Source organism: Barbatula barbatula (genome assembly GCF_947034865.1).
Source record: "Barbatula barbatula genome assembly, chromosome: 6".
NCBI lineage: Eukaryota > Metazoa > Chordata > Actinopteri > Cypriniformes > Nemacheilidae > Barbatula > Barbatula barbatula.
The window spans coordinates 24,921,427-24,944,592 of record NC_136765.1 but is presented as its reverse complement, the minus strand read 5'-3'; the positions used below and the strand labels follow the sequence as shown (position 1 = coordinate 24,944,592).

Here is a 23,166-nt window from a genome sequence, read left to right as displayed (position 1 = left end):
CCTTTTTTCTAAGTAAAACCATGTTTAATTTAGTAGTATTTTCACTTCTGTCAACATTGAATATTGTATTGTTGTTTAAAATATTACTGCTGTGCTTCTGAAACCTTGCATATCCACATTTTGGGATTTACATTTTTACCATAATTCATAATTATTAGTCACCCTTTATTTGGGTTTTGCAGATATCTAACTATCAAAAGTATTCAAAAGTTCATGTCAATTCTGACAACACGGTGTTTAATCATTTAAAAAAGTAAACAGGGTTTTTCCTTTGCATGAAAAACGAGTTTTGGAGATACAAGGTTTCACGGGGACTGCGACGATATTCTGTACATTTTGTTTTAAAGCAGCTTGAAAATAAAGTGTGGAGTGGTTTCAGACTGAACACAGCTGAAGTCCCGACCCCTCTGGATTATTTTGAGGTCTGTTTGAATCAGTCCCAGCTGCTCTGGAGCCCTGACAGCCGCTTAGAGACATTCTGAACTCCTCTGCTCACTCTCTCAGTGATTCTGCTGGTAAGTGTTCCTGCAATTCTCCCTCTCAACTTTACTAAATGTCTCTACTAATCTCTGTTTTATGAATGCAACATTATGTGATGTTATACTTTAAAGGAAAATGCAACGTGTATACCCAGATTGCAAAATGCATGTGCTTGAACATCTAACAGTTTCAGACGTACTTTCATTAGGTTTTGGGGTGTTTGTTGAATCCCTGAAATATGAACGCACGTAAGACAAGAGACACCGACAGTGAAAAGAACATAGAAATATGTGAAGGTCAATTTGATGGCAAGCAATGTGTTGATTCTTTATTCCACTTTGCAAATGACTCATTATCACTAAATGTGCAATGGAATCATTAAACATGTAGATGAACAGTCATTGGTTTGATAAATCGTTGGCAATTAACAAGTAATTTTGACCATATTAAGAGTTTGTGTCCTTGAAATAGACCAGAGACCATGAACAGGTGCCATGTGGCATGCTTTGAAAGAGTTATCAGAGCCAGCAGAGAAGCTATATTTAACCAGAGGAACGGGCCAGACAGATAGTCACTCCATTGCTCGGGAGATAAACAACCCTAAAGAGTACAACCACAACTCACGTTGATGTCATGTTTGGATCCGTCTTCTATTATGTGTGTGATTCGCACATTAGAACATTCATGATCAGAAAGAGCACACAGTTTTTTTTTATAATGGAAGTTCACACAAATACAACATGAAATCATAATGATTGATGAGTCAAATCTGAAACCCTAATATATTTGCATGCTGTATATATAAAAAAATATAAGAGAAAATTTAGCAGAATAATAAACAAAATATTAGAGACAATTGCACAAAATGAGACAAAAATTGTGAAGAGCAATAAAAGATGTAAGAGACATTTGTAAGGAATAATACAAAATAAGAAAGATTTGTAGAGAATGATATATTTATAATAAAATAACAATAGACAATCGTCAGTGGTGTGAAGTGGAAACGTGAAGCGATGGAAAAGCAGATGTTGTGAAACAAAGATATTTTTTTTATATGATAACAAATATATAATGATTGCGTATTATATAAAATGTAATACATTTTGAAAAGTGTGATCGGATAATATGCCAAACCGAAAATAGGAAAACAGTTTTTTTTTCATAAGTTGTCCAATTCTTTAAAACAAATCCATGTTCCAGATATTTTAACAGCCTACAGAGATGTTTTTTAACTGATGCATAACATCTCGCAATGTAACACTTCCCAACTAATTCCTTCTGTCCCGATTGAAGAGCACATCAAAATGGAGAGCTGTTCACAACCCGCTAATGGTGACAGTAAGACAGATGTGACTCATGACCTCACTGAAGATCTCAATCAGCAGCTGGAGGACATCATCAGCACTTATCAGACGACCGACCGACCCTCCGAACCTGAGGATGCTGAGGAGGACACCATCACACACGAGAAGGAGGCAGGAAAACCTAAAGACCAGAAGCTGGAAAAGAAGATGCTGAAAGGTCTCGGTAAGTCACGTGAGGAATATTTGTCCCCTTCGTGCTGTTAACCTATCACCAACATACACTGTGTGAATGATAACAGGGAAGGAAGCCACGCTGCTCATGCAAAGCCTGAATAAACTGGATACCCCGGAGCAGAAACTGGAGGCTCTCATCAAAAAACACGCTGAACTGGTGAGTACGATCTTCAACAATCTGCCTGGGATTTCTTGGGATTTTATTCCGGGTCAGTAACGATTTGATGCTCTTTTCAGCTGCAAGAGCATCGATCTGATCAGAAACAGTTGAAGGTTCTGCAAAAGAAACTTCTCCAGGTGTTTAAGGAGAAAGATCAGCTGCAGAGCGAACACAGCAGAGCCGTACTGGCCCGCAGTAAACTGGAGAGCTTGTGCCGAGAGCTGCAGAGACACAACAAGACGTTAAAGGTGAAAAACGATGTTATGTGTTAACAAGTTTGTCGATCTACGTCAGCCAACAATTAAACTCTGTTTTGCTTCTGTGTCGCTCAGGAAGAAACTCTACAGAGGTGCCGTGAAGACGATCTGAAGAGGAAAGAAATCACCACACATTTCCAGACCACCCTGACAGGAATCCAGACTCAGATCGAGGAGCACAGCAGCCGAAACGACAAACTGTGCAAAGAAAACAACGACCTGGCGGAGAAACTCAAAGATCTCATTTCCAAATATGATCAACGAGAAGCGGTACGGGACAATGACACTGTTTCATGTGGTATCACAGCTTTGTCCATCCATCTGATAGTAATAATAATAATAATAACAAGTCATCATTTCCTAGTTGTTCCAAATCTGTATACATTTCTTGCATTTGAGTTGCCACTATTTTCAAATATCTGAACTGAACAAAGAAATGTACAGAGGGTGCGTAAATGATGACAGATGATGACAGAAAACTGTCCCTTTAAGACTGAGATGTATTGTTGTTTGTTCAGAATCTGGAGAAAGTGTTCAAGCACAGAGACCTGCAGCAGAAATTACTGGAGACGAAACTCGCGCAGGCCAACATGCTGCTTAAAGCTGCTCAGGAGAAACACAAACTAGAGAAGGAACACGTGAGTTTTATATTCTGAGGGAATTTAATGTGTGAAAAACGTCTAGAGATGACTTTCTGTGATTTGATTTGCATGTGTAGTTACTGAAGCAGACCGCAGAGGCCAAACTAAATGTTAAACGTCTGAAAGAACAAGAGAATGACATGAAGACCCAGGTACATTTACTTTACATATTACCATTCTTAGTTTTTGCTTAAATCCTATTTTTTCTAAAAATGAAAGAAATGATTTTTTTTTGTACTGTAGCTTGCCCTGTATTCGGAGAAGTTTGATGAATTCCAAGGAACAGTATCGAAGAGCACTGGTGTGTATGCCAGCTTCAAACAGGACATGGATAAGGTGCGTGTCATTCAGTTCTCAATCTTAGTGTTCATATCATCAATGTGATTAATATTGTGTCTTCCAATAAAACCCATATCATTTTGATCCAATAGTAAGATATTATTTTAGCCTAAAACATGCATGTACTTTTTAGAAAGGCAACTGTTATTAAGCATGGAAAGTTTAGTCCCCATCCACGAAACCAAAATGTAGCTGATTTATCATCATTACTTCTACAGTAAGCAATTTATTTGTTTAATCCACAATAATATTAATCTTGAAACAAAAGATGAAAATGTACTTACGCTCTTAAGCGTCGACTCTTCACAAATGACGTCATCTTTTTCTCATTCAATATTTTGTTTTGCTTGGACAATTGGAGACTTTCAGTTCATGGGGACCTTTTAAGGCCATCTTTACGCAGCAAAGCCAGAAACCAAATCTCAAGTGACATAATTTACACAGGAATTAAAATCTTTTGAAGCAATGCTTCGAAAATAACCACAAATGATAAAAGTACAGCTTTAACAAATGCTTATAAAGCTTTAAATTCAAAGACAAATGAATGACATCAAACTCTAAATAAATACAAATGATGACATCGGTACATCGGGTCGCATGCCAATCTTGTTTATTGTCAGCTTACTTTAGAAAACTCTTTAAGATCGCAACACAAGGGTTCGTTTCATGCTTGTTCTGTCTAGTGTACATGTTAACATGCTGTTTTGTCATACAGATGGCAAAGAAGATGAAAAAGTTGGAGAAAGAGGCGGTGACCTGGAAGTCCCGTTTTGATGGCTGTAATAAAGCTCTGCTTGACATGGTGACAGATGTGAGTAGCTCATCTCCTCCAACCTTCCCTCCTCTTGCATCCAAATATCTAACGTGTCGTGTTCTCACGCAGAAAGCCATTAAAGAGAAGGAATTTGAGCTCCACACCTTGAAAACCCAAAAACTGGAGAAGCTATGTAGGGCACTTCAGGATGAGAGAAAGACCCTGTCTGAGAAGCTTCAAAAGTCCCAGCCGTCTGCGGCCGACACGACTGTCTCCACTGAGACGGTGGGAGATACAGAAGCCACGGAAGAGAAAGCGGTACCCTCAACAGAAGCGGTCACACAAGATGCCCCTACCCAACCGACATGCTCATCCCCTGCGCCCGAGACGCCTCTGACCCACAAGCTCGCCATTCTGAAGTCTGAGAAAGCTCGGCTTCAGGAGCTGGCTGCTTCTTTCACCATCCGCCGTCACCTGCCACTAGTAGCGTACGAGGACGACTGCTGTGAGTGTTCTGAGAGCACAGACGTCACTCGGGATGAGCAGCAGGATTCAGAGGCCGACGCTGAGATCCAGCAGAACTTTACACTGGAGACAGACACACTGTCTGAAGAACATCAAGAGATCAGAGATCAAGAAATGGAGTCGGTTGACTAGATCTGAATGGTAATTTGTCACATTCACAAATAAAGTTCATGTTCTTTTGCCTCTTTGATTTAATAGTGAGTTGCCTCAAACAGTCTCATTTTTGGCTGGATTACAAATAAATCCACTGCTTTGAGTGCATTCCACTCACCAAAATAAAGTTGACTTTAAAATCACATATAGATAATGATGATCTTGAATCCAAATGGCAGATTCCATTTATTTACTGCATAAGTACACATCAAAGAAAGGATTGTCGTTGTTCCAGACACAAATTAAGTCATTTTACACTTTCCAAAGAAGCGATTATTATACAGTATTACCATGACATCATCTTGTTATCTTTTTGCAGTTACAGTAAACGATGTGTGAGGTGGTTGGAGACCATGTGAAAATCTTCGGACTTGCGCTTTTCCAAAATAATTATGTAATTAATTCACATAATTAAGTCTCGAGCCATAATGCGAAAGTTATAAATTACACAAAAATTACAAATATTTGACCCATTATTAACCAAAACATAGTTCCAGAGATATGTGTGACATCTTTTTTTAAAGGTAATCTTTGGAGAATATAGAAAGGGCGCCATCTAGTGGATTAAACAAAACACTTCAACGCACACCAATTCCTTAGAAAATGGCCTTTTATAAATCCAAAGATGAACAAGGAGCAGAATAAAGAGCTTCTTAAATGTGACGTGCTGAAGTTAGCGTGCAAAACACACCAAAAATGAGTTTCATGGTTTTGCTACAGTAACCATAGTTTGCAGTAAAGGCATCGTTACACAGACAGTCATCATTACTTCAGCCAAAAAACAACCTTTGAATGTAGTAACCTCAGGAAATATTGAATCAAAAGGTTGGTTAGATTGTAAATATATATTATTGCTTTACAGTACATTATTATAAACATTATAAAATTACCCATTTAGAAACCTATTCCTATTTTACACTCTGATAAAACTGCACCACTGTTTGTTCTTGTTCTCTGGTTTCGATGGATCCTCGTCGAATGCTTCGGATCTCCTTAATAGCATCAATTCCACTCATTTTCCTGCTTTTCACCAGGTAGCAGGCGAGCATCGTCCCCGTCCTGCCTAAACCATGCATACAGTGCACAGCGACTCCCTGCCACAGCACATTCAGACAACAAACTGTTTTCTAGCTTTCTTAAAGATAAAAAGATGTTTTTATGAATGCAGCCTATGATGGTATTCACCTGTCCTTTGGCATTGGCCTCCTCCACTATAGACAAGAATCTCTTTATCTGATCAAACGTTGGGGCGCAGAAGTCGTGTATCTTGATATGGTGAAGGGTCAGGTCCGGACAGGTGTCGTGATATGGAGGTTTACGCTCGCTCAGGCTCACCAGGTGCTTGATGCCGTTGTTCAGCAGGTACTGATATTGAGCGGTCATCCTGGGCATTGCCAATCCTGCCACTTTACCAGGATCCACCCACGAGAAGTTTGGAGGCGGTGCTGAGGCCATGAGTTTCAATGACTGCTCTGTAACAATAAAATGTGACAGCTGCAATAAAAGACCTGGATAAGGAAACCATGACATTACCTTGTTGACACAGGTAGGTTTTGAAGCATGGCAGCTGTTTTTTTGGCGGTTTAAGCAGGTCATGTGCTGGTCCTGGTCAGGACCATCTTAAACCAGCACATGACCAGATACCGTGCTTCAGAACCTAACCAGCATATGCAGATTTTTTTCAACAGGTGTACATTTCGATCAAGTATTTAAATAATATTGCAATGTAAAAAAAAGAACCATTAATAATACAATATGTGTTCATAACATTCAATAGAATCGAAATTTATAAGATCAAATATTGGTTTTATACATTTTGGACTGTTAACATAAGCCAAACGTGTCTATGGGGTCTAGGGACGAATAACAATTTTTCTTGTCAGAAATAATGTACCCTTAAAGTTCAGGATGATTTTCATTAGATCCATGACACTCCACGCTCACACGCATTTAAATACACTACACGTTTATAAATACACTACACGCTTTCCAAAGGCGTTCTCTGCGTGCGCATTCCACCTATATATCAATATTTCAACTTAACTGTCTGTACAACAAAACGTTTGATGTAAACAAATCCTTCTGAACTAAAAACTGAAATGCAATACATACTGAACTAGCACTGTTGAAAAGTCGGAGTCAGAAATAGGACCTGTCCCAACTGGCGCACTCCAGTCTTGTGGACCTCCTCCGTGTCCACACTTGGTGACGTCAGGAAGTGCAGACCTATAGGGCACTAGGCACAATAATTAGGAGTCCATTTTTGAACAGACTTGATTATATTTTATCATCTTTATTTATTATTGTATGTGTCTGCCTTATACAGAAGCTGTGTTGTTCAGCTGTACAGAGACAAGATATAAATCTACAACAAAACATGGCTTATACCTTAGGTAAGAAAATGCACTGCATTAAACGTTTTTATTATTGAATAACTGGCTTAATAGAAAATAAATAAGCAATAATGTGAATTAAATAATTTAGAATTAAAATGTATCCGTCATGTTTACGTATATGTCTGACATCCACGACACTCCCACCATACGTTCTGTGATTGGGCGATCGATGTGGGCTTCGCCGAAGACCCTTTAGTTTAAAAACATCAATTTTAAGAGGGGCAAAGACAAGAAAAATTAATGAAACATTATACAAACCAAACAACAAAGACAAAAAAGAAAGAAAGATCCATTTCAAGCCATCCAGATGAAAAAATACAAACCAAGAAATATAATTTATATTTTCGAATAATTACAGCTTTTTATTATTTGCTTTTGATGGCGTCTTGAATATTATCCTTAATAATTCCTAAATACTTTTAACAGGGTGATTTAAAAAATACATTTGGGTATAATTCTTAGCTAGTAAAAGTAAGAACTTAGACCTCATTTTTCACAGTTTCCGTATTTAATTTGATATAAACATGTTAAATTTGCATTTTGTCCGGGAATGAAAGAAAAGTATGCTCTGTGTTTTCTGGAAATGAGTTACAGTTTATACCGTATAAACTCTCCAGAATATCGCATACAATTTTTAAATGAATTTCTTAGATTTTGGGGATAAACTGGAAACTTTAAATATGAGGATCTAATACAACCCCATGTTTAAGCATTCGTTTGTCAAAGAAAATATCAAAAATATTTCTTACAGACTTGATATGGTTGAGAGTTTGTCTAAAATAAGTTACTGAAGCCGTCTACTCTTGTTTGGAGGGACCTTGGGGAGGCGAGGGGCATCACAAACAAGCCTTTTAAAAGTGTCCTACTACTCTCCGTCCATGGATTCCCCAGGGTCCTAGAGCACACGAGGTCATGCGCACTTTAATAAAACAACGCTTCAATTTTCTTGACAAACTAAAAGATGTAAAATTGAATGTTTATTTTTAGAATGATGGATATATAATGCCCTCCATGTTGCTCGCTTAGCTTGATGCATGTAAGTCTAAAGGTTATATAATATAAGCCACAGCTCTAGACCTGAAGTTCCAACCACGCAATTTTTATATCTCAATTATGACAATAATGTTCCCGGATATCATCATCATTTCCCATAATCTTAGTACGCTCAGACATAACTGACAGGACTTTTAATAGTTGTGATATTTACCTTAATAAAGGTTAAATGTAAATATCGGACGAATTGTTTATGTGACGAGCGTTCTCTCTGACGCAGTTTTATACTTCATTCCAAATATTATAAAGTTATCATGTAATTTCTCTATTTTTTGCTCTCTGGACACATTTCTTCTCACGATAGGGTTAAATATTAATGTAAAAACATACACTAATAATAATATAAAAAATGTCAACAACAATAATAATACTAAAAAAGAAGTAAATTCTACTACTAATAATAATAACAACATCGGACCGATTACTACTTGCTAACTGGGACACCACTCTTACAAAAAAGATGTTAATTATCATTTGTGTGTTATGGAATTATGTTTCATTGTAACACGTTGTGTGTCATTTTCTGTTTATTTTGTTTTAAATAAAAGTAACAACATAAAATGAATACATAAATGCCTTAAGTTGAGGTTGTAAAACCACTGCCAAGTTCAATAAGCTTTAATATGTCAGGATGGCTCATCGGTCTAAAGCCCGATTCACGTTCGTTATTTTAGATTTTGGGGAAGATAGGGGGCAACGCGGTCGCGACGCGCATGGGGTTTGACGCGTTGTTGTTTTCAGACACGCGTTTCTTTGACAAACGAATGCTTAAACATGGGGTTGTATTAGATCCTCATATTTAAAGTTTCCAGTTTATCCCCAAAATCCCCAAGATGAATTTTGTAACATGTATTTAAAGCACACTTTGGGTCATGAAACCGAATCGGTGACTCTGAGAGTCCTTGCTAATCAGAAACTTTGTAGTTCATTGAAATCGACCAACTGAAATGTGCCACATAGTCAGATCATTTACGGTTGTAAGTGCATAAGTAGTTTAAAATAAGCAGTTTAAACAACATTTTGTTATCCTCTATTAAAAATACGAAATATATACCCCTAAAATAAATTCTGCTATGGGAAAAAATGAAGAGACCATTTGAAATGTCTAGATGCATTGTGTTAATTCCAGTCCAGTGTCTGTTGAAAAAAAGAGTCATCCAACAGCAATGAGAAAGACTGACAGCATGGCATGAAAACTGTGATCATTTATCCAGGTTATCACAAAAACATTTTGAACTTTTTCTATGTAGAAATATGTTTTGTTGTTTAAAAGTTAATATGAACTTGTTTTCTTTGCAGTATTTGAGGTCTGAAAAAATACAGAGCATCTTTTCTGTTATTTTCAGCAAATAAATGCAAATAGAAACAATATTTTTTATTTGAAATTTGAGAGAAATATCGCTAATTTTACCTAAAATGTAGTAAATTAAGAGAAACTCTAAATAACTTTGAAAGGTATCTTCATTTTTTCCGCATCTGTATATGATGCTGCAATGCAACATGAGGTCATTATAAGGGCACAGTGCAAGACATTTAGTGCATGAATGTGTTTAATTTGTAGGTTTATTAAAAATAAAATGTGTTGTACAATTTGCAGGACTTCATAAAATATTTAAACATCAAAACTTCAGTACATCAATGTTTATATTATTTACATACACAGGTCTCTTATTTGATTAACTTGGAACAAAGTCCAACTGACTCTGCAGGACAGTCTTTAGAGAGTAGTCCTGCATAGACTCCACATCATTTAAAGAGAATGCATTTGCATCTGTTATTCTGTCAGCGGAATAAAGACTTGTGGGATGTTTTAGTGGCGTAACAGGACAGACGGATGACACCATCCCATTTTTTTGCTCGGGGACCCTGGGGAACTGCCACAAGTGTGTGTCTTCTTGCTGTCTGTGTGTCTTCATGTGGGCATTTCGACTTTTGACCTTTAAAAACACCCTGTGAAATAAGGCACGGTATGAATCAGATGAAAACCGGGGTGAATCATTACTGTTTTAAGATGTTTCTGATTCTGACTCTTACTTTCCACACTCGGTGCAGGGAAATACAACAGCCAAATCTGTATCTCCACTGGTGGTGCTGTTGGACGGGGAACTTCGTACGGAACCAGAACCCAAAGGAGTCAGCGTGGATGTTCTTTGTTCTGCTGGAGAGCTGCAGAGTAGACCTGGATTGTTCAGGTTCCACGTCTTTCCGTTTGTTTGCTTTGAGAAAAAAGAATAAAAAAAAGAATATGTTTATTTAATCATCCTCATTTAATTTCTAAATCTAACCTGTAAGAATTTCATTCTTCCAAATAACACAATAGATATTTTGAAGAACATTGACTTCCATTGTATGAACACAAAACCATTGAGACATGTCTCAAAATATCTTCTTTGTGTCACACAGATTTTGAACCAGATGAGGAATAAATGATGATAGGATTTTTATTTAGGACTTTAAGCATCATAGCAAATTATTTAAAAATATCTTATGCAGGGCAGATTCTATTCTAAAGAATCCAAACTTAACTCTCAGCTACTGTATATGGTCATCAAAAAGGAAGTGAAGAGTTTGGTTCCAAAATGAGATATCTCCTGTTTTTTATTATGTCATCGTGTTTTTATGATGCAAGTTAGCTGTATTAATTGAGTTATTATGGATTTAAATCAAAACAAAACAACTGTTTGATTGATATTTATTGGAATGCACAACAAAAAGAGACATGATTTTTGAGTTCTCATTTTAGAAACCCAACTCTTCATGTGTTAATGCCCCTTTGTTGCTAAGGCGATGCCGTTGCTAAAGTAATGTGTCTTAGACGTCTTAGCACATTGCAGTGAGGTTGCTGGTGTGTTCTGTGTAGTTGCTAGGTTACACCAAAGTTGATTTCCTAAGGATGTCTCAAATGTCTTCCTCTGTGAGAAACTTACTTTGTTCTGTTACTACTGTCGATTAAATTTAAGTTAAGCCAAATGTAGTTTCTAGAAAGAAAATAAACCTAACAATTTAAGTTTTAGTCTTAATAATTAAACATAACATTTTGAAGTATAACATATATTAAAAGTGATACGCTGACAAACAGAGACTACAATAAAATACTACCAAACTTGAAAATGCATACACATGATGTCACACAATCCTTGAGATCTTCATATATTTCACAGAATGCAGAGGCAGTTTGGTGTGTACATGCTAGTAAATGACAGGAAATGAAACGTTTCAGTACTTGAGAGATACTCACAGACACTTCACAGACAAACAGAGTTGTGTGGGAGTTGTCTGTGCTCTTGGTTTCTCTGTCTGTTCCTGTGGTGAGGTTTATGGTCCAGTCCCCCTAATTCATGTAACATACACACATAACAGTAGGTCACGCAAAGTAATGCTCAAAGATGGAGTTTTAATCTACGTAGATGATAAATAGATGTTAGATTAGAAAACATTCAAGTCTGTAGATACTGTGACTGTAGATAAATGTGTCTTGTAGGTACAGTCACTGTGGTGATTGTGGGTTAACAAACTAAAATCATGACATCTCATTCTGTTAAAGCTGCATAAATAACAGATTTATAATAGTTGTGTTCGGCAATACCACGGAACAATAATATATACTTTTTTGGTTATTTTACATTTGATCACTCTTTGTTGTATATAGCCTATCTCTTATTGCAATATACTAATTTTTACATTTTGTTTAATTTACTTTAAATTTAAAATGTTTACTGTAAATAGGAGCTCGTAAAAATGTATTTGTTTCGATGTGGCTTCATATTACTTCGATCGTATTCTTGTGTTTAAATACAATGTGCTTTAGCATCATTTGATGGTTAGGCTTAGAAAAATAAAACCCTAACCCCTCAACCTTACCGTGAAAACCTTACCTAATTCAACTATGGTAACAGCACAGATGTCACATTTGGTGATTCAAATACCCATGTGAGGTCTCTCCTTAAGTTTTTAAAGCATTTATAACATCTTTAGTGCATGGTTTTTCATAGTCACATCCATAACGGTACATATTTCTCATAAATGGGAACATGAAAATAAATGTATTAAATAATATTTATTTTATTAATTTTTCTATGTTTTTTCAAAAGCCGTCACTTCTCCGTTTGTTGGGTATTATTGCTTCAGGTTTGTGCATTTTAATTCACAGAAATCCTACAGTTTGTTATCTCCCTAAAACGTTGTCAAATCCATAACGCATGTTTACTTCCCTTTTATAAATTAGAAAACTTGTGCATAGACTGATATTTTTCTGATATTTACACTATCAACAAGGGTTTAGTCAGGTGATTTGATATATTGGTAACAAATACATTTTCTGAGAATTTTTATATCACGTCCCTAACGCATAATGTCACATCGCTGGAATAATGGCATTTTTTCTGTGATACTTCAGAACATTTTCCCCAGATTTTTCATTGGATTTTAAAGTGAAAAATAATTAGTTTAGTAAAGCAGTTTGAAATAAAAAAGGCAGTACAACAAATACTATCATAATCTATAAATCCTAGAAATTAAATAAAACAGAATGTTCAGTTTCACAGTAATGAGAAATTATATAATTTTTTGAAATTTCTGGTAGTGAGAATTTGGGTAAATGTGCTCGGATGTCTTAATTTTTTTTAAGACACGGTACTACCAATAAATTCATTATCTACCATTTATTTTAAGTTTAAATTTGTATTGAAATCTGACCCAAAATCTCAGATATAGATTTACCAAAATATCAATAAAATCAGTGGATTACAAACAAGGCTGTAATTTACCTGTTGGTCGTGAACAGGTGTAGTTAAGGCTGAACTAATTCTTGTACCCAAACGCGACTGTTTTTTACATGTGTAGTAGTACTCAACACACTGAGCCACAGTCTTCGTCTTGACCTAAAAACAAACAAACAAAACAATTCTCACAGTTATCAAACCACAAGGTCACACATAAAAAGACATGTGAATTAAAAGATTGTATGTATAACAATCATGGAATAAACTATTTAAACGCACCACTTTCTGAACGAGATAGAAGTCTTTGTGATGTGCTAACAGCGCTTTATTCAGAAGTCGCTTCTCTTGAGGACTCCACGAATCAGAACCTTGTTCAGACGGGGAGAAAGAGGAGTCATTGTAATGTAGTTTAATACTTGATGTCCTTTCTGGTTTCGTTTTACTTCCTCAGGAAGAAATTCATAAAGATGATTTCATAATTTGCATAAAAATAAGGAGCCAGACAATTTTTAACTACAGTCTTGTGACCATACGGTCAGTCTCACACCTGCGTAATGATAGTCTGGTTTAGGGCCGGATGTGTTTCTCCAGGACAAGAGAAGTTTCTCAATGGTGTTCTGAAACAATGAAAACATTTTTAAAAAGTTTTTAGGGAACACATTTTAGAGACTGACATGCTGTAATAAACCATACTAACCATAAGATCCCCTCTGCACTCGAAAAGACAATGTAGGACATATTCAGTGTTTGTTCCCCCTCCCGGCAGGACACTAGAACAAGCCAGTTTTAACAGGTTGTCCACTGAGATGGGAAAATAAAGTAGATTTTGAAAAACTTTCATAAATGAATTTGTTAGGACTATACGTTAATCCACAGAGGTTACCTTTCTGCTGGTTATCAGGGGTGTTCAGGTTATTGATGGGCATCCACAGGAGAAATGCATTATGGGTATCTTCCTCTATGAGGGACTGACTGATTTCTGGGATTGTGGCTTGAAATTCTTCACCAATATTAATGTGACTGCGATAAAGGGATAATACAATTACTGTGCGGTGTCAAATTCTCAATAACAATGTACAATAATCATTGAAAGTAACCAAATAATATGAAGTTGAATGTTAAGGGGATATTTCACAGCCAAAACAAAATGTCTCCATGTTTTCAGCACCCTCAAGGTTGGAGTTATAATACCATGTATCGTTTTACTTCCAAGCGGTAGAATGGTAGTAACACGGCTCCGTGGTCTTAACAATGGTCTTTTGAAGTGAATCGATGCGTTTGTTGAAGATAAATATCCATATTGTCAGTACTAACAACATAGCTTCCATCATTTCTCGAATGCGCATGAACCAGAGGCTTGTTTTTCCGGCAAATGACGGTGACAAGTGCCGTCGTTTGCCAGAGACAACATCCTATTGGAACACAACATCCTTTTGGAACATCATTACCGGAACGTCATTTGCCGGAAAAACTAGCCTCAGATAACGGAAGCTAGACATTAACGTTAATAGCTCTCTCAAAATGGATATTTATCTTTCACAAATGCATCAATTCAGAAGACTTTTGTTAAGACCACATGGCCACGTAGAGCCGTTCTTCCATCGATGGATGTACTTTTTGGAGCTTCAATAGTCGACGCCCATTCACCCATTCCACCACTTGGAAGTAAAATGATAGGTGACTCCAACTGCATTATTCTTCAAGAAGAAAGTCATATTCAGACAGGATTGAGGGTGAGTAAATATCCCTTTAACATAAATAAACTATAGTACAGCCTGCACTTATGGGAACTTCAACTATTTTAAGAGGAATGAGATCATACGAGTTAACCACCTCGGGAAAAAGTAATGAGTTGCCATGAGATTGTGCTGAACAATTTGACTCAATTTACAAATTACTGTGTTCAGATTTCTGTCCGGAGGTTGATTTTGTTTTAAATAACCAACCAGAAATGCCTTTGCAACCACCAGTACATATAAACATGAAATGAATGCATGAAATCAAAAACACATAGAAAACTTACGGTGTTACTTTTATGACTTTCTGCCCTGAAGTAAGAGCACAGTTGTCTGCAACACCTGTTGGTGATCAGAACCTTCCATTATTCGACAATAACGCAGCAGCACTTAAAATTCAGTCATGCAAATATTTTACAACCGTTATAGTTCAATAAAAATTGACACTTGCTTGTTGAACAGTGCAGCGCAGTAGCGTCAGACTCTGTTCCACTGCACACAGCACTGAAAAGACCCGAGCCCGGGCGGACGGGACTGAGCATGGGCGGAGGGGTGTACGGTACATCATCCCCCCTGCTGCCGGGTGTCCTCAACAGACTTCTGAAGAGAACAGCACCTCTGGACTCCTGAACGGTGCCGGGCGGAGGAATCATCAGAGGGACCAAATACTGACGGCATCTCTGTTTCCCCTGTTTAGATCCACATTCTCCATCTGAGACTGATCTCTTTATCAATACAATCACATAAAGAATTATTATAAATGACCATTTATATGTCTATATGCTGTGTGTCTATATGTGTATGTACAGTATATACATAATATAAATATATGTATATCTAAAATGTTTATTTATTTATTAGAATTTAGATGTGGCCTGTGTCGAAATTTTATATTTTATTCTTTATAACTTTGAGAGCGTTAAAGGGATAGTTCACCCAAAAACATAAATTCTGTCATCAATTACTCACCCTTGAGTTATTCCATTTACTTATTTATTTTTTCTACTATGGCAGTAAATGGGGAATGAGATCTGCTTGGTTACTGTCATTCTTTTAAATATCTTCCTTTGTGTTAGCAGAACAAAGAAATGTATACTGGTTTGGAACAGCTTGAGTTGAGTAAATGGTGACAGAATTTACATTTTTGAGTGAACTATCCCTTTAAGTATACCACAGGGTAACTTCTTCTAAATAATGTTATTAAAAATGTCATTCATGCTTTCTGAAGTATTGCAGCCTATTGCGAATCTAGTATTGTTCATTGAATCCCTAATTCAATATATTGTTACACTCCTCTATGCTAATATGTTTGGCCTGAGAGACACTAAACTGTAAATGTGTATGGTTTCTGCATAAAGTTGATTTAGTCAAATTTAAGGTGTTTCTAAAGTAGCATACAGTAGAGATAATGTTAAAAACTAGGTTCAGACAAAATGTCACAAAACCCCATTTTCTTTTTTAAGATCAGCTAAAAATACCCTCTGTGAAAGTCAAACACTCACACAGGAAGGCCGGTTTCGCACAGGCGGGAGGGGCGACTGTGGGCTCTGGTCGCCATCTTTCTGATGACACTGAGGACCGAGGGGAAGTTTGGAGGGGGTCGGGTAATTCTTCACAGGAACTGATACAGGTAAGATGATAGGGTTACTTTGAAAAACATCACCCGGCAGATGAATCTGTCCCTCTTTCTGTTCAAAGCAATATAAATGAAAAAATACAAATTTATAATGGGAATAGTTTTGTCATTATGTTGATAAATGTTCTTCCGTGGAACAGAAAAGTAGATGGTGTTTATTTTATTTAAAACTTGTTTTTTGGGTCTTGTGTACTGTCTTTTCAATTTTAAACGACTCACTGTTAACCGGTCTTTTGTCAGCAGCCTTAAAAACTGTTATCACCCCTGTTTTAAAAAAGCAATATACTGATGTGAACAACTTTTTCTCCAATTTCAAATCTCCCATTTTTGGCTAAAATATTAGAGGGTGTTGTTGCGTCTCAATTATACAATAGTTTGGCTGTTAATAAGCTCTTTTTTCGAAAACGAAATAGCACTGAGACAGCAATGTTTAAAATGACTAATGACCTGTTATTGGCATCTGACTCAGGCTCTGTTTCCATCCTTATTCTTCTGGACCCAAGTGCAGCATTTGATACCATTGACCACACGGTATTAATTAGTCCACTCGAATCCGTCTCATGGTCAATTTGTTTTGGTGGATGGCCTTAGATCAGTGGTTGGTCCTGTTACTACTGGTGTCCCTCAGGGCTCAATACTTGGTCTTTTGCATTTAAGCATTTATATTTTAGCTTTGGGTCAATTATTGCTCATGCTGATGATACGCTGCTATACATCCACTCAAACCAGGTCAAGATGTAAACGTTATCTATCTTTTACACTGCATTTAAGAAGTTAAGTTATGGACGTCTGACAATTTTTTGTGTTCGAATAGTTCCAAAACAGAAGTCATGCTACTTGACTCTCCCCATCAATTACGTAACGCTTGTTCCCTAGCTCTAGTTGCTCTGGAGTTTCAAAGTAAATAAAAATATCTAGATGTTATTTTTGATCCCACATTGTCGTTTAAGCCTTGCTGAACACCCTAAAGACCTTGTTTTTCCAGCTCAGAAATATTGCACGCTTAAGTACAATGTTGGCTTACTCTGTTGCAGAAAGGTTGATTTATTCTTACGTTTTTTTCCCATATCGATTACTGTACTGACCTTCTAATTGGAGTTTCCAAAGTATGCATTAACAAACTTCAATATTTGCTTAATTCAGCTGCAAGAATTCTGTCTGGGGCTAGGAGTGGTGCTCATATACATTAACTCCTGTTTTGGCTCCTGGGAAGATTCCATGTTGCTTTTAAAATTCTGCTGTTAACATATAAGGCACTGCAATTACCTCGCTCCTCAGTTTTTGGCTGAGCTTTAAAACACCTTAACCTACTTGTTCCTAAAACACGGTTGCATTCTAGGGGTGACAGAGCTTTTTCTGCTTATGCCCCCAAATTGTGGAAATCGCTACCAGTCGACATCAGGGAACTCATTAGGGATTTTTAAAACCCGTCTTAAAATGATTTTTGGTTTCTAGTGTTATTTAATCATGCAATCTTTGTGTTGATTTATATATTAAATACATTTATTAATATTATTATAAAGACCATGCATGTTCTACAGAAGGTGGCTGGTACCGCTTTAAGAGTCGAGGAGTTTGTCCGAAATCCTCCATGGGATCGCATGTGTCCGTTCAGGGCTGGAAGACTTTTGAATTCCCTCTGACAGACGGTGCATCTCATTCGAGCCTGCGACCCTTCTGCTCTCACCGGCCCATTTTCTGCCCTGACAACAAACACAGATTCATAAATAAATAAACTTGAAATGAGAGCCACATTATATCCACACATAGGTCATTCAGATCATGTCATACCTGTAATGTGACATGGTTTCACTCTGCATATCCGGTGAAGATGCCTGCAAGAACAGAGACATTTATGAAAACCCCATCCTGCAGAATCGTAACGAAATAAAGTGAAAGACACAATACCTGTGACCACTGCGATGCATGCGAGGGGAGATGTGGAAATATTTTTGATTGTGAAACGCCTGAACTCTTGTTTGAAAAATGGGGATGGCAGATATCTTCACTTCTATGTGTGTTGAAGTTAAAAACAGATCGGGTGTCGTCTTTTAGACTTGAAAACACGGGTGTGTTGGGTGCAGAGTGTTTGCCGTACGCCTGCAAATGGCCGTCGTGAAACACGTCGCTTTGCTTTACAGGGACGGTCTGAACGTGCTCTTGAGAATGCTGGTGCTGGTAGACGCCGCTAGGATGAGAAAACGAATTAATATATTGCTGGTCTTGGTAGTGAGGTGAATTGAGACTCAAACTATGTCCGCCCTGGAAGCTCTGCTGCTCTCTGAAGTCTTGGCTGTAGGTTGGAGATCGAGTCGACCCATGGCCCTCTTGACAGTCCAGGTGAGTTTTATGTGCAAACGTTCCTCTGGGTTGTAAATGGTGTTGTGCTTGTTGGTTTAGGTTGATGGGGAAAGGCGGTATATGACTTTGATAGGCATGCTGGTGAAGCCAAGGGCTGTGTGGCTTATGAAGACCCCGGTTAGCCTGTGAGTCTGCGTAAGTCTGTTTGTGTTGCTGGCATCCATATTGAAAATGCTGAGGGTTTTGATAAAGACCATGAAGCGGGTTTTGATCGGATAAATGAAACTCGCTCATTGTTTGCGTTTGACCCTGAAAAGCCATCTGATTATAAACAGGAGACCCCAAAGATTGTCTTTCGGACCCCTCGGCGAATGTGCCGCTTTGTGGTAACGTCAAGCCCCTGGAAATGTGGTTATCACCTGAGGTTTTATCAACAGTCCTGTTGTCATTGTCTTCGAAGAGAAGGTGAATGTTCTTGGAGGGGAACGCCTTGGAGAATGAGTCCAACCTTTGAGGAAGAACAGCACCACCGCCGTCTTTGGAAGTTGCGGTGGAATCGTTCTGACCCATAATGTTGAAAGGGTGTATTACGCCGACGCTCTCGGACGGTTCGTCCTGAGAAGACCCCCATGACGATCCCCTTCCAAACTGATTGTAATCCCAAGTACCGGCGCTGTTCGGCATATCGAGCAATGGAGCAAGTTCGTTTCCAGGAGTGACGGGAGATGCCAAATGCTGGTGATTGAGGCACGGAGACATCGGAGACGAGTGTCGTATGTTAGGTGCACTGTAGTGAGGCACACTCTGGCTATGCTGGAACAAATAGTTCCCATTGGTGTGGTTAGTTGACTGACTGGACTCATAAAGATTTTCAGTCATTTCTGAAAAATTAACAGGGCACTTTTCTTACTGTTGTAATAATAAAGAATTGGGGGAACGTGGTAACATGGTGGTTCATATGTTACCATGAAATTCCATGAAAGTCTTGAAAAGGAAACTGTTTTGATTGATTGGATGGGCTGTCATTGTTTGGATGAACTCCTTTCTCAGCTTGAAGAACAGGTCACTCCTACAAAAAGAAAAAGAAGAGAGTATAAAGGCTTGTCAAGTCCCCAAATACTTTAAATTATGCAAATCGGAAAGAACAAAAACATGTATTTTTAGGAGTGCTTATTTAGGTTACAATATACACTAGGTATCAAATATAATTCTGACTTAATTTTGTGCGAAACATAATGATGATGATGATGAAAAATTATTTTGTTAGTTGGAATATTTTACTTTGAAAATTGGTCTCTATATGAAAGGTAGGTGAGAAAGTCTGAAAAATGGAATCATCAAGGAAGTTATTTCCGATGTCATGCACATTGTGAAGATTATATTAAATAGGAAAAATATTCAGTTTTTCTTTTGATCGATGTGCAGAAAATAGAGTTAATTCTGGTGTCATGTTGAATTGCCCGTAATGTGTTGTGTTTCTTTGAAAAACTTTGAATCTTGTATGAGATTAACTTTTTGTCTCCTTTATCCAAACAAGAATCTGACCATATAGCAAACCAAAATATATTTTTCTTTAGAACACAGTAGTTACAGTAAATTCACAGCATGACTCAGTGTGAGATTTCCTCTGCTATTCATCTGCATATGAAGTTTAGACACCATCTTATAACGTCCTGTCACATGATCTGCTTAGAACATAGGATGCGTATTTGATCTCTATCTCTCTTCATTTTCAATTTGAACAAAATGATGGTGGTGTCCATTTTGAGTGTATTGAGTACATTTTACTTTGACATGAAAATTATTGGGCACCTTATATTCCGACATTACATTTTTTCTATCTCTTACTGGACATCTTACAAAAAATATCTTTCAAACCTTGTGCACGTATGACTGCGTCTCATGAGACAATGATGTTGAGTATGCTTTCTAGGTGTGAAAACAAATAATTCGTTTTCTCTAAATCAGATTAACACATAGCACACGAGTGTCAAAAACTCAAGGGCCCGTTGTGGTTTTCAAAGTTTCCATCTTCGCTTTATAGTCTATGTAGTGAGCGTGTGAACCTGACAGACTTTGACCAGTTAGAGGAACAACACGAATGTAAAGTTTAAAGTAAACTGAGTACGCACAAACAAGATTTTAAAATAAAAAAGGAAACGTGAATATAAAAACAGTAGTTTCTTTTTTAATTTGAAGCATGTTGTATGTTCGTGTCAGTGCAACTCAATAAACTTTAAAATTATTATTGTAAAACGGTCAACATGTGTTTCAAACCTGGACAACATTTATCAGCTGCATTTACAGTCACCTTTGCATTAACAATAATAAAAAACAAGCTTTGTCTGGTGTAATGTATTTTCATCATATTAGAGTGCTTTGTGTGTTTGTTTGCATAAGATTAAAACATGACATGACACTGCTAACAGACTCCAGCTACCATTTTGTGTTTGAACAACCTTGCTTTCATTAAGAAAATCTCGCCCGCTGTAAACTTCATCTTTTTGTGAGGTAAACCCTCCCGAGTTCACAAACTGTATAATAATGGTTTGCACGGTTATGCGTGTGTTGAATTATAAAAACTATAACTGAATTGATTAACTTCTTATGACTGTTATCTTTGAATAATTTGCTGACATAAAGAATTCAAATCTTTCAACAACAGACCTGTCGAGTGGACGCAAGTTTTTGGGTCACTGAAATGATCACAAGGTGCTAAATGTTTCTCAGCAAGGTTTAGAATCTAAGCTCCTAAACTTTAGATAGAGTTACAACATACAAACTGACATCTGTAGAAAAAAGAGCTGCTCTGCTATTGTGTCATATTAACATCTAGCAGATAGTGATAAAGGTCTTACCTCTCTCGTTTCTTTATATCTGTCTTCTCATTTAGTAAAGGTTGCTTTCTCAAAATGACCAACAAAGAGGCATCGCATCTTGACCAAATCATAACAAACACACACCAGCCAAATGGACGTCTAAACACATCAGAAGTCAATAACTTGAAGTGGTTGTGAAATGGGAAGTTGGTTTGGTCTAAAGTGCTGACTAAGGAATTCTGCTTATGTCCTCTTATAGCAACAGCGATGTCTAATGGCCTGACAGGGTTCAATATAGTTCAGGAAATGTCATCTTTCTCATGAAGCCCTCGGACTTCCCGAGGATTAACCACAGGCTATTTTATGAACATGCTATTATTTCTCTTGATCATTTGTTATACACTGGACGAACTAGTGGATAAAATGAAATCATTGGCTTATTTTTAAGGTAAATGTGCCATTTAGTGCATTACAACCCAGAAGTTATAGAATGACATTGTTGTACAGTGTAGCTACCAAAGCATACATTTCTAAAGTTTAGGTCTAATAAATGAAATGTCATATAGGCACACATTTGTATCCTCGCCACAATGTTTCACATCTATAGAAAGGTCAAAACTTGTTGTGTGTGCGTGTGCCTGTGGTGAAAACAAACTGGCACAGATTTGATGTATTTAACAGTTTCATAATGAATGTTATTAAATAATGTGCAGTATATGACTAAATACACTATAATTTAGTCAGAATGTTCCCATCGGCCTACTTGAGATTATACACAGTAAACAGAAAGAATTCAACACCCTATAATACAACTAAAGTCAAAACATCACATACATGTATTAAATCTTCGCCAAATCAATCTATAGCTGCGGACGCTACACAGAAGATTGCTTAAGTTTTACAAAGTCAGAATGTCATACGGTCAGGTTAGTTTTACTTGTGCTTTACGGGACTTTAAAACACACAGTTTGTGTTTGTCCTGTTTAGTTTGTGTTATTTAAAACAGTAGACATTATTTAAAAATGTTAAATAAGACCAAATGTTTACTTATTCCTAGTTTCGTTAAAATCGATACAAAGAGGCCTTTATGAAAACCCCGAACATCTCCATTTTATCTGATAAAGTTGCACCTGTTAACTGAAACCTGTTGTTACCATCTGCAATTCACTTAAACACCATTACTGCATTTTAAGAGGTTTAAAGTATATATAGAAAAACAAAAATTATTAGTATATCATTTACTATAGTATTAATATGTGTTGTTTTACTACTATAATAAACACGTCTGTAAGCTTAATACTTTAGTATGAACCTTAATATTGTAGGCCTATATAGTAAGGTTCAAAAACACAGGAATTTACTAAAGTAATAGTTTTCATTTGGGCACAAACATTTTTTGCAAAGATCATTGGTTGAATGATATTTTATAGGAAAAGGGAAAATATCAATATGTATAAAGCTATATTTCATTAAATGGTGCGGTACCTGGAAAGCTAGATGCGCCAGCATAATTCAATACAATCTTATAAACTCATAAACTCTAACCAAAATAATGTAAGTCCCTTAAACAACCCGTTTTAGTAAAACACATACCGACACATCATTGGAAAGTGAAACGAGATCTCTGTGCAAACAGCGAAGTCCGTCGCGCATCTCT

General features: G+C 37.0%; 3 protein-coding genes across 4 annotated transcripts; 1 reads left to right on the top strand and 2 right to left on the bottom strand.

Annotated features, from left to right (window-relative positions):
* Positions 1–435: 435 nt before the first annotated feature.
* txlnbb (taxilin beta b) lies at positions 436–4,887 on the top strand. Its single transcript, XM_079458974.1, has 10 exons — positions 436–515; positions 1,774–2,007; positions 2,084–2,175; positions 2,256–2,426; positions 2,511–2,705; positions 2,954–3,073; positions 3,154–3,228; positions 3,320–3,412; positions 4,131–4,226; positions 4,299–4,887. Exons 2-10 carry the CDS (start codon positions 1,785–1,787, stop codon positions 4,824–4,826), a joined length of 1,593 nt encoding a protein of 530 aa, XP_079315100.1. The 5' UTR covers positions 436–515; positions 1,774–1,784; the 3' UTR covers positions 4,827–4,887.
* Positions 4,888–4,993: 106 nt separating this feature from the next.
* On the bottom strand, positions 4,994–7,083 carry dusp23b (dual specificity phosphatase 23b). The gene is made up of 3 exons (XM_079458567.1): positions 6,960–7,083; positions 6,033–6,319; positions 4,994–5,941 (listed from the first exon to the last, which is right to left on the bottom strand). Exons 2-3 carry the CDS (start codon positions 6,300–6,302, stop codon positions 5,756–5,758), a joined length of 456 nt encoding a protein of 151 aa, XP_079314693.1. The 5' UTR covers positions 6,303–6,319; positions 6,960–7,083; the 3' UTR covers positions 4,994–5,755.
* A 2,758-nt stretch (positions 7,084–9,841) lies between these two features.
* On the bottom strand, positions 9,842–19,715 carry LOC306895580 (transcriptional-regulating factor 1). 2 transcript variants are annotated; one of them, XM_079458944.1, is made up of 14 exons: positions 18,298–19,715; positions 18,181–18,224; positions 17,945–18,092; positions 16,256–16,441; positions 15,205–15,478; positions 15,041–15,095; positions 13,901–14,037; positions 13,715–13,818; positions 13,565–13,634; positions 13,297–13,385; positions 13,063–13,176; positions 11,535–11,627; positions 10,331–10,512; positions 9,842–10,246 (listed from the first exon to the last, which is right to left on the bottom strand). In XM_079458944.1, the coding sequence occupies exons 1-14, from the start codon at positions 19,567–19,569 to the stop codon at positions 9,973–9,975; spliced, it is 3,042 nt and encodes a 1,013-aa protein (XP_079315070.1). In that variant the 5' UTR covers positions 19,570–19,715; the 3' UTR covers positions 9,842–9,972. The 2 variants fall into 2 exon arrangements, with proteins under 2 accessions (XP_079315070.1, XP_079315071.1); XM_079458945.1 differs by having other exon boundaries at positions 15,205–15,442.
* Between the last annotated feature and the right edge of the window lie 3,451 nt (positions 19,716–23,166).

What these genes read in the sequence shown, in the direction of transcription:
- dusp23b (XM_079458567.1), bottom strand. Translation starts at nt 6,302, where the DNA reads ATGGCCTCAGCACCGCCTCCAAACTTCTCGTGGGTGGATCCTGGTAAA. An exon ending in AGGCCAATGCCAAAGGACAG is followed by an intron (nt 5,942 to 6,032) that starts GTGAATACCATC and finishes GTGCTGTGGCAG; the next exon opens with GGAGTCGCTGTGCACTGTAT.
- LOC306895580 (XM_079458944.1), bottom strand. Translation starts at nt 19,569, where the DNA reads ATGACTGAAAATCTTTATGAGTCCAGTCAGTCAACTAACCACACCAAT. An exon ending in ACTCCTCGACTCTTAAAGCG is followed by an intron (nt 16,442 to 17,944) that starts GTACCAGCCACC and finishes TGCTTTGAACAG; the next exon opens with AAAGAGGGACAGATTCATCT. An exon ending in CCCTGCACCGAGTGTGGAAA is followed by an intron (nt 10,247 to 10,330) that starts GTAAGAGTCAGA and finishes CTTATTTCACAG; the next exon opens with GGTGTTTTTAAAGGTCAAAA.
- txlnbb (XM_079458974.1), top strand. Translation starts at nt 1,785, where the DNA reads ATGGAGAGCTGTTCACAACCCGCTAATGGTGACAGTAAGACAGATGTG. An exon ending in AATATGATCAACGAGAAGCG is followed by an intron (nt 2,706 to 2,953) that starts GTACGGGACAAT and finishes TTGTTTGTTCAG; the next exon opens with AATCTGGAGAAAGTGTTCAA. An exon ending in AGAATGACATGAAGACCCAG is followed by an intron (nt 3,229 to 3,319) that starts GTACATTTACTT and finishes TTTGTACTGTAG; the next exon opens with CTTGCCCTGTATTCGGAGAA.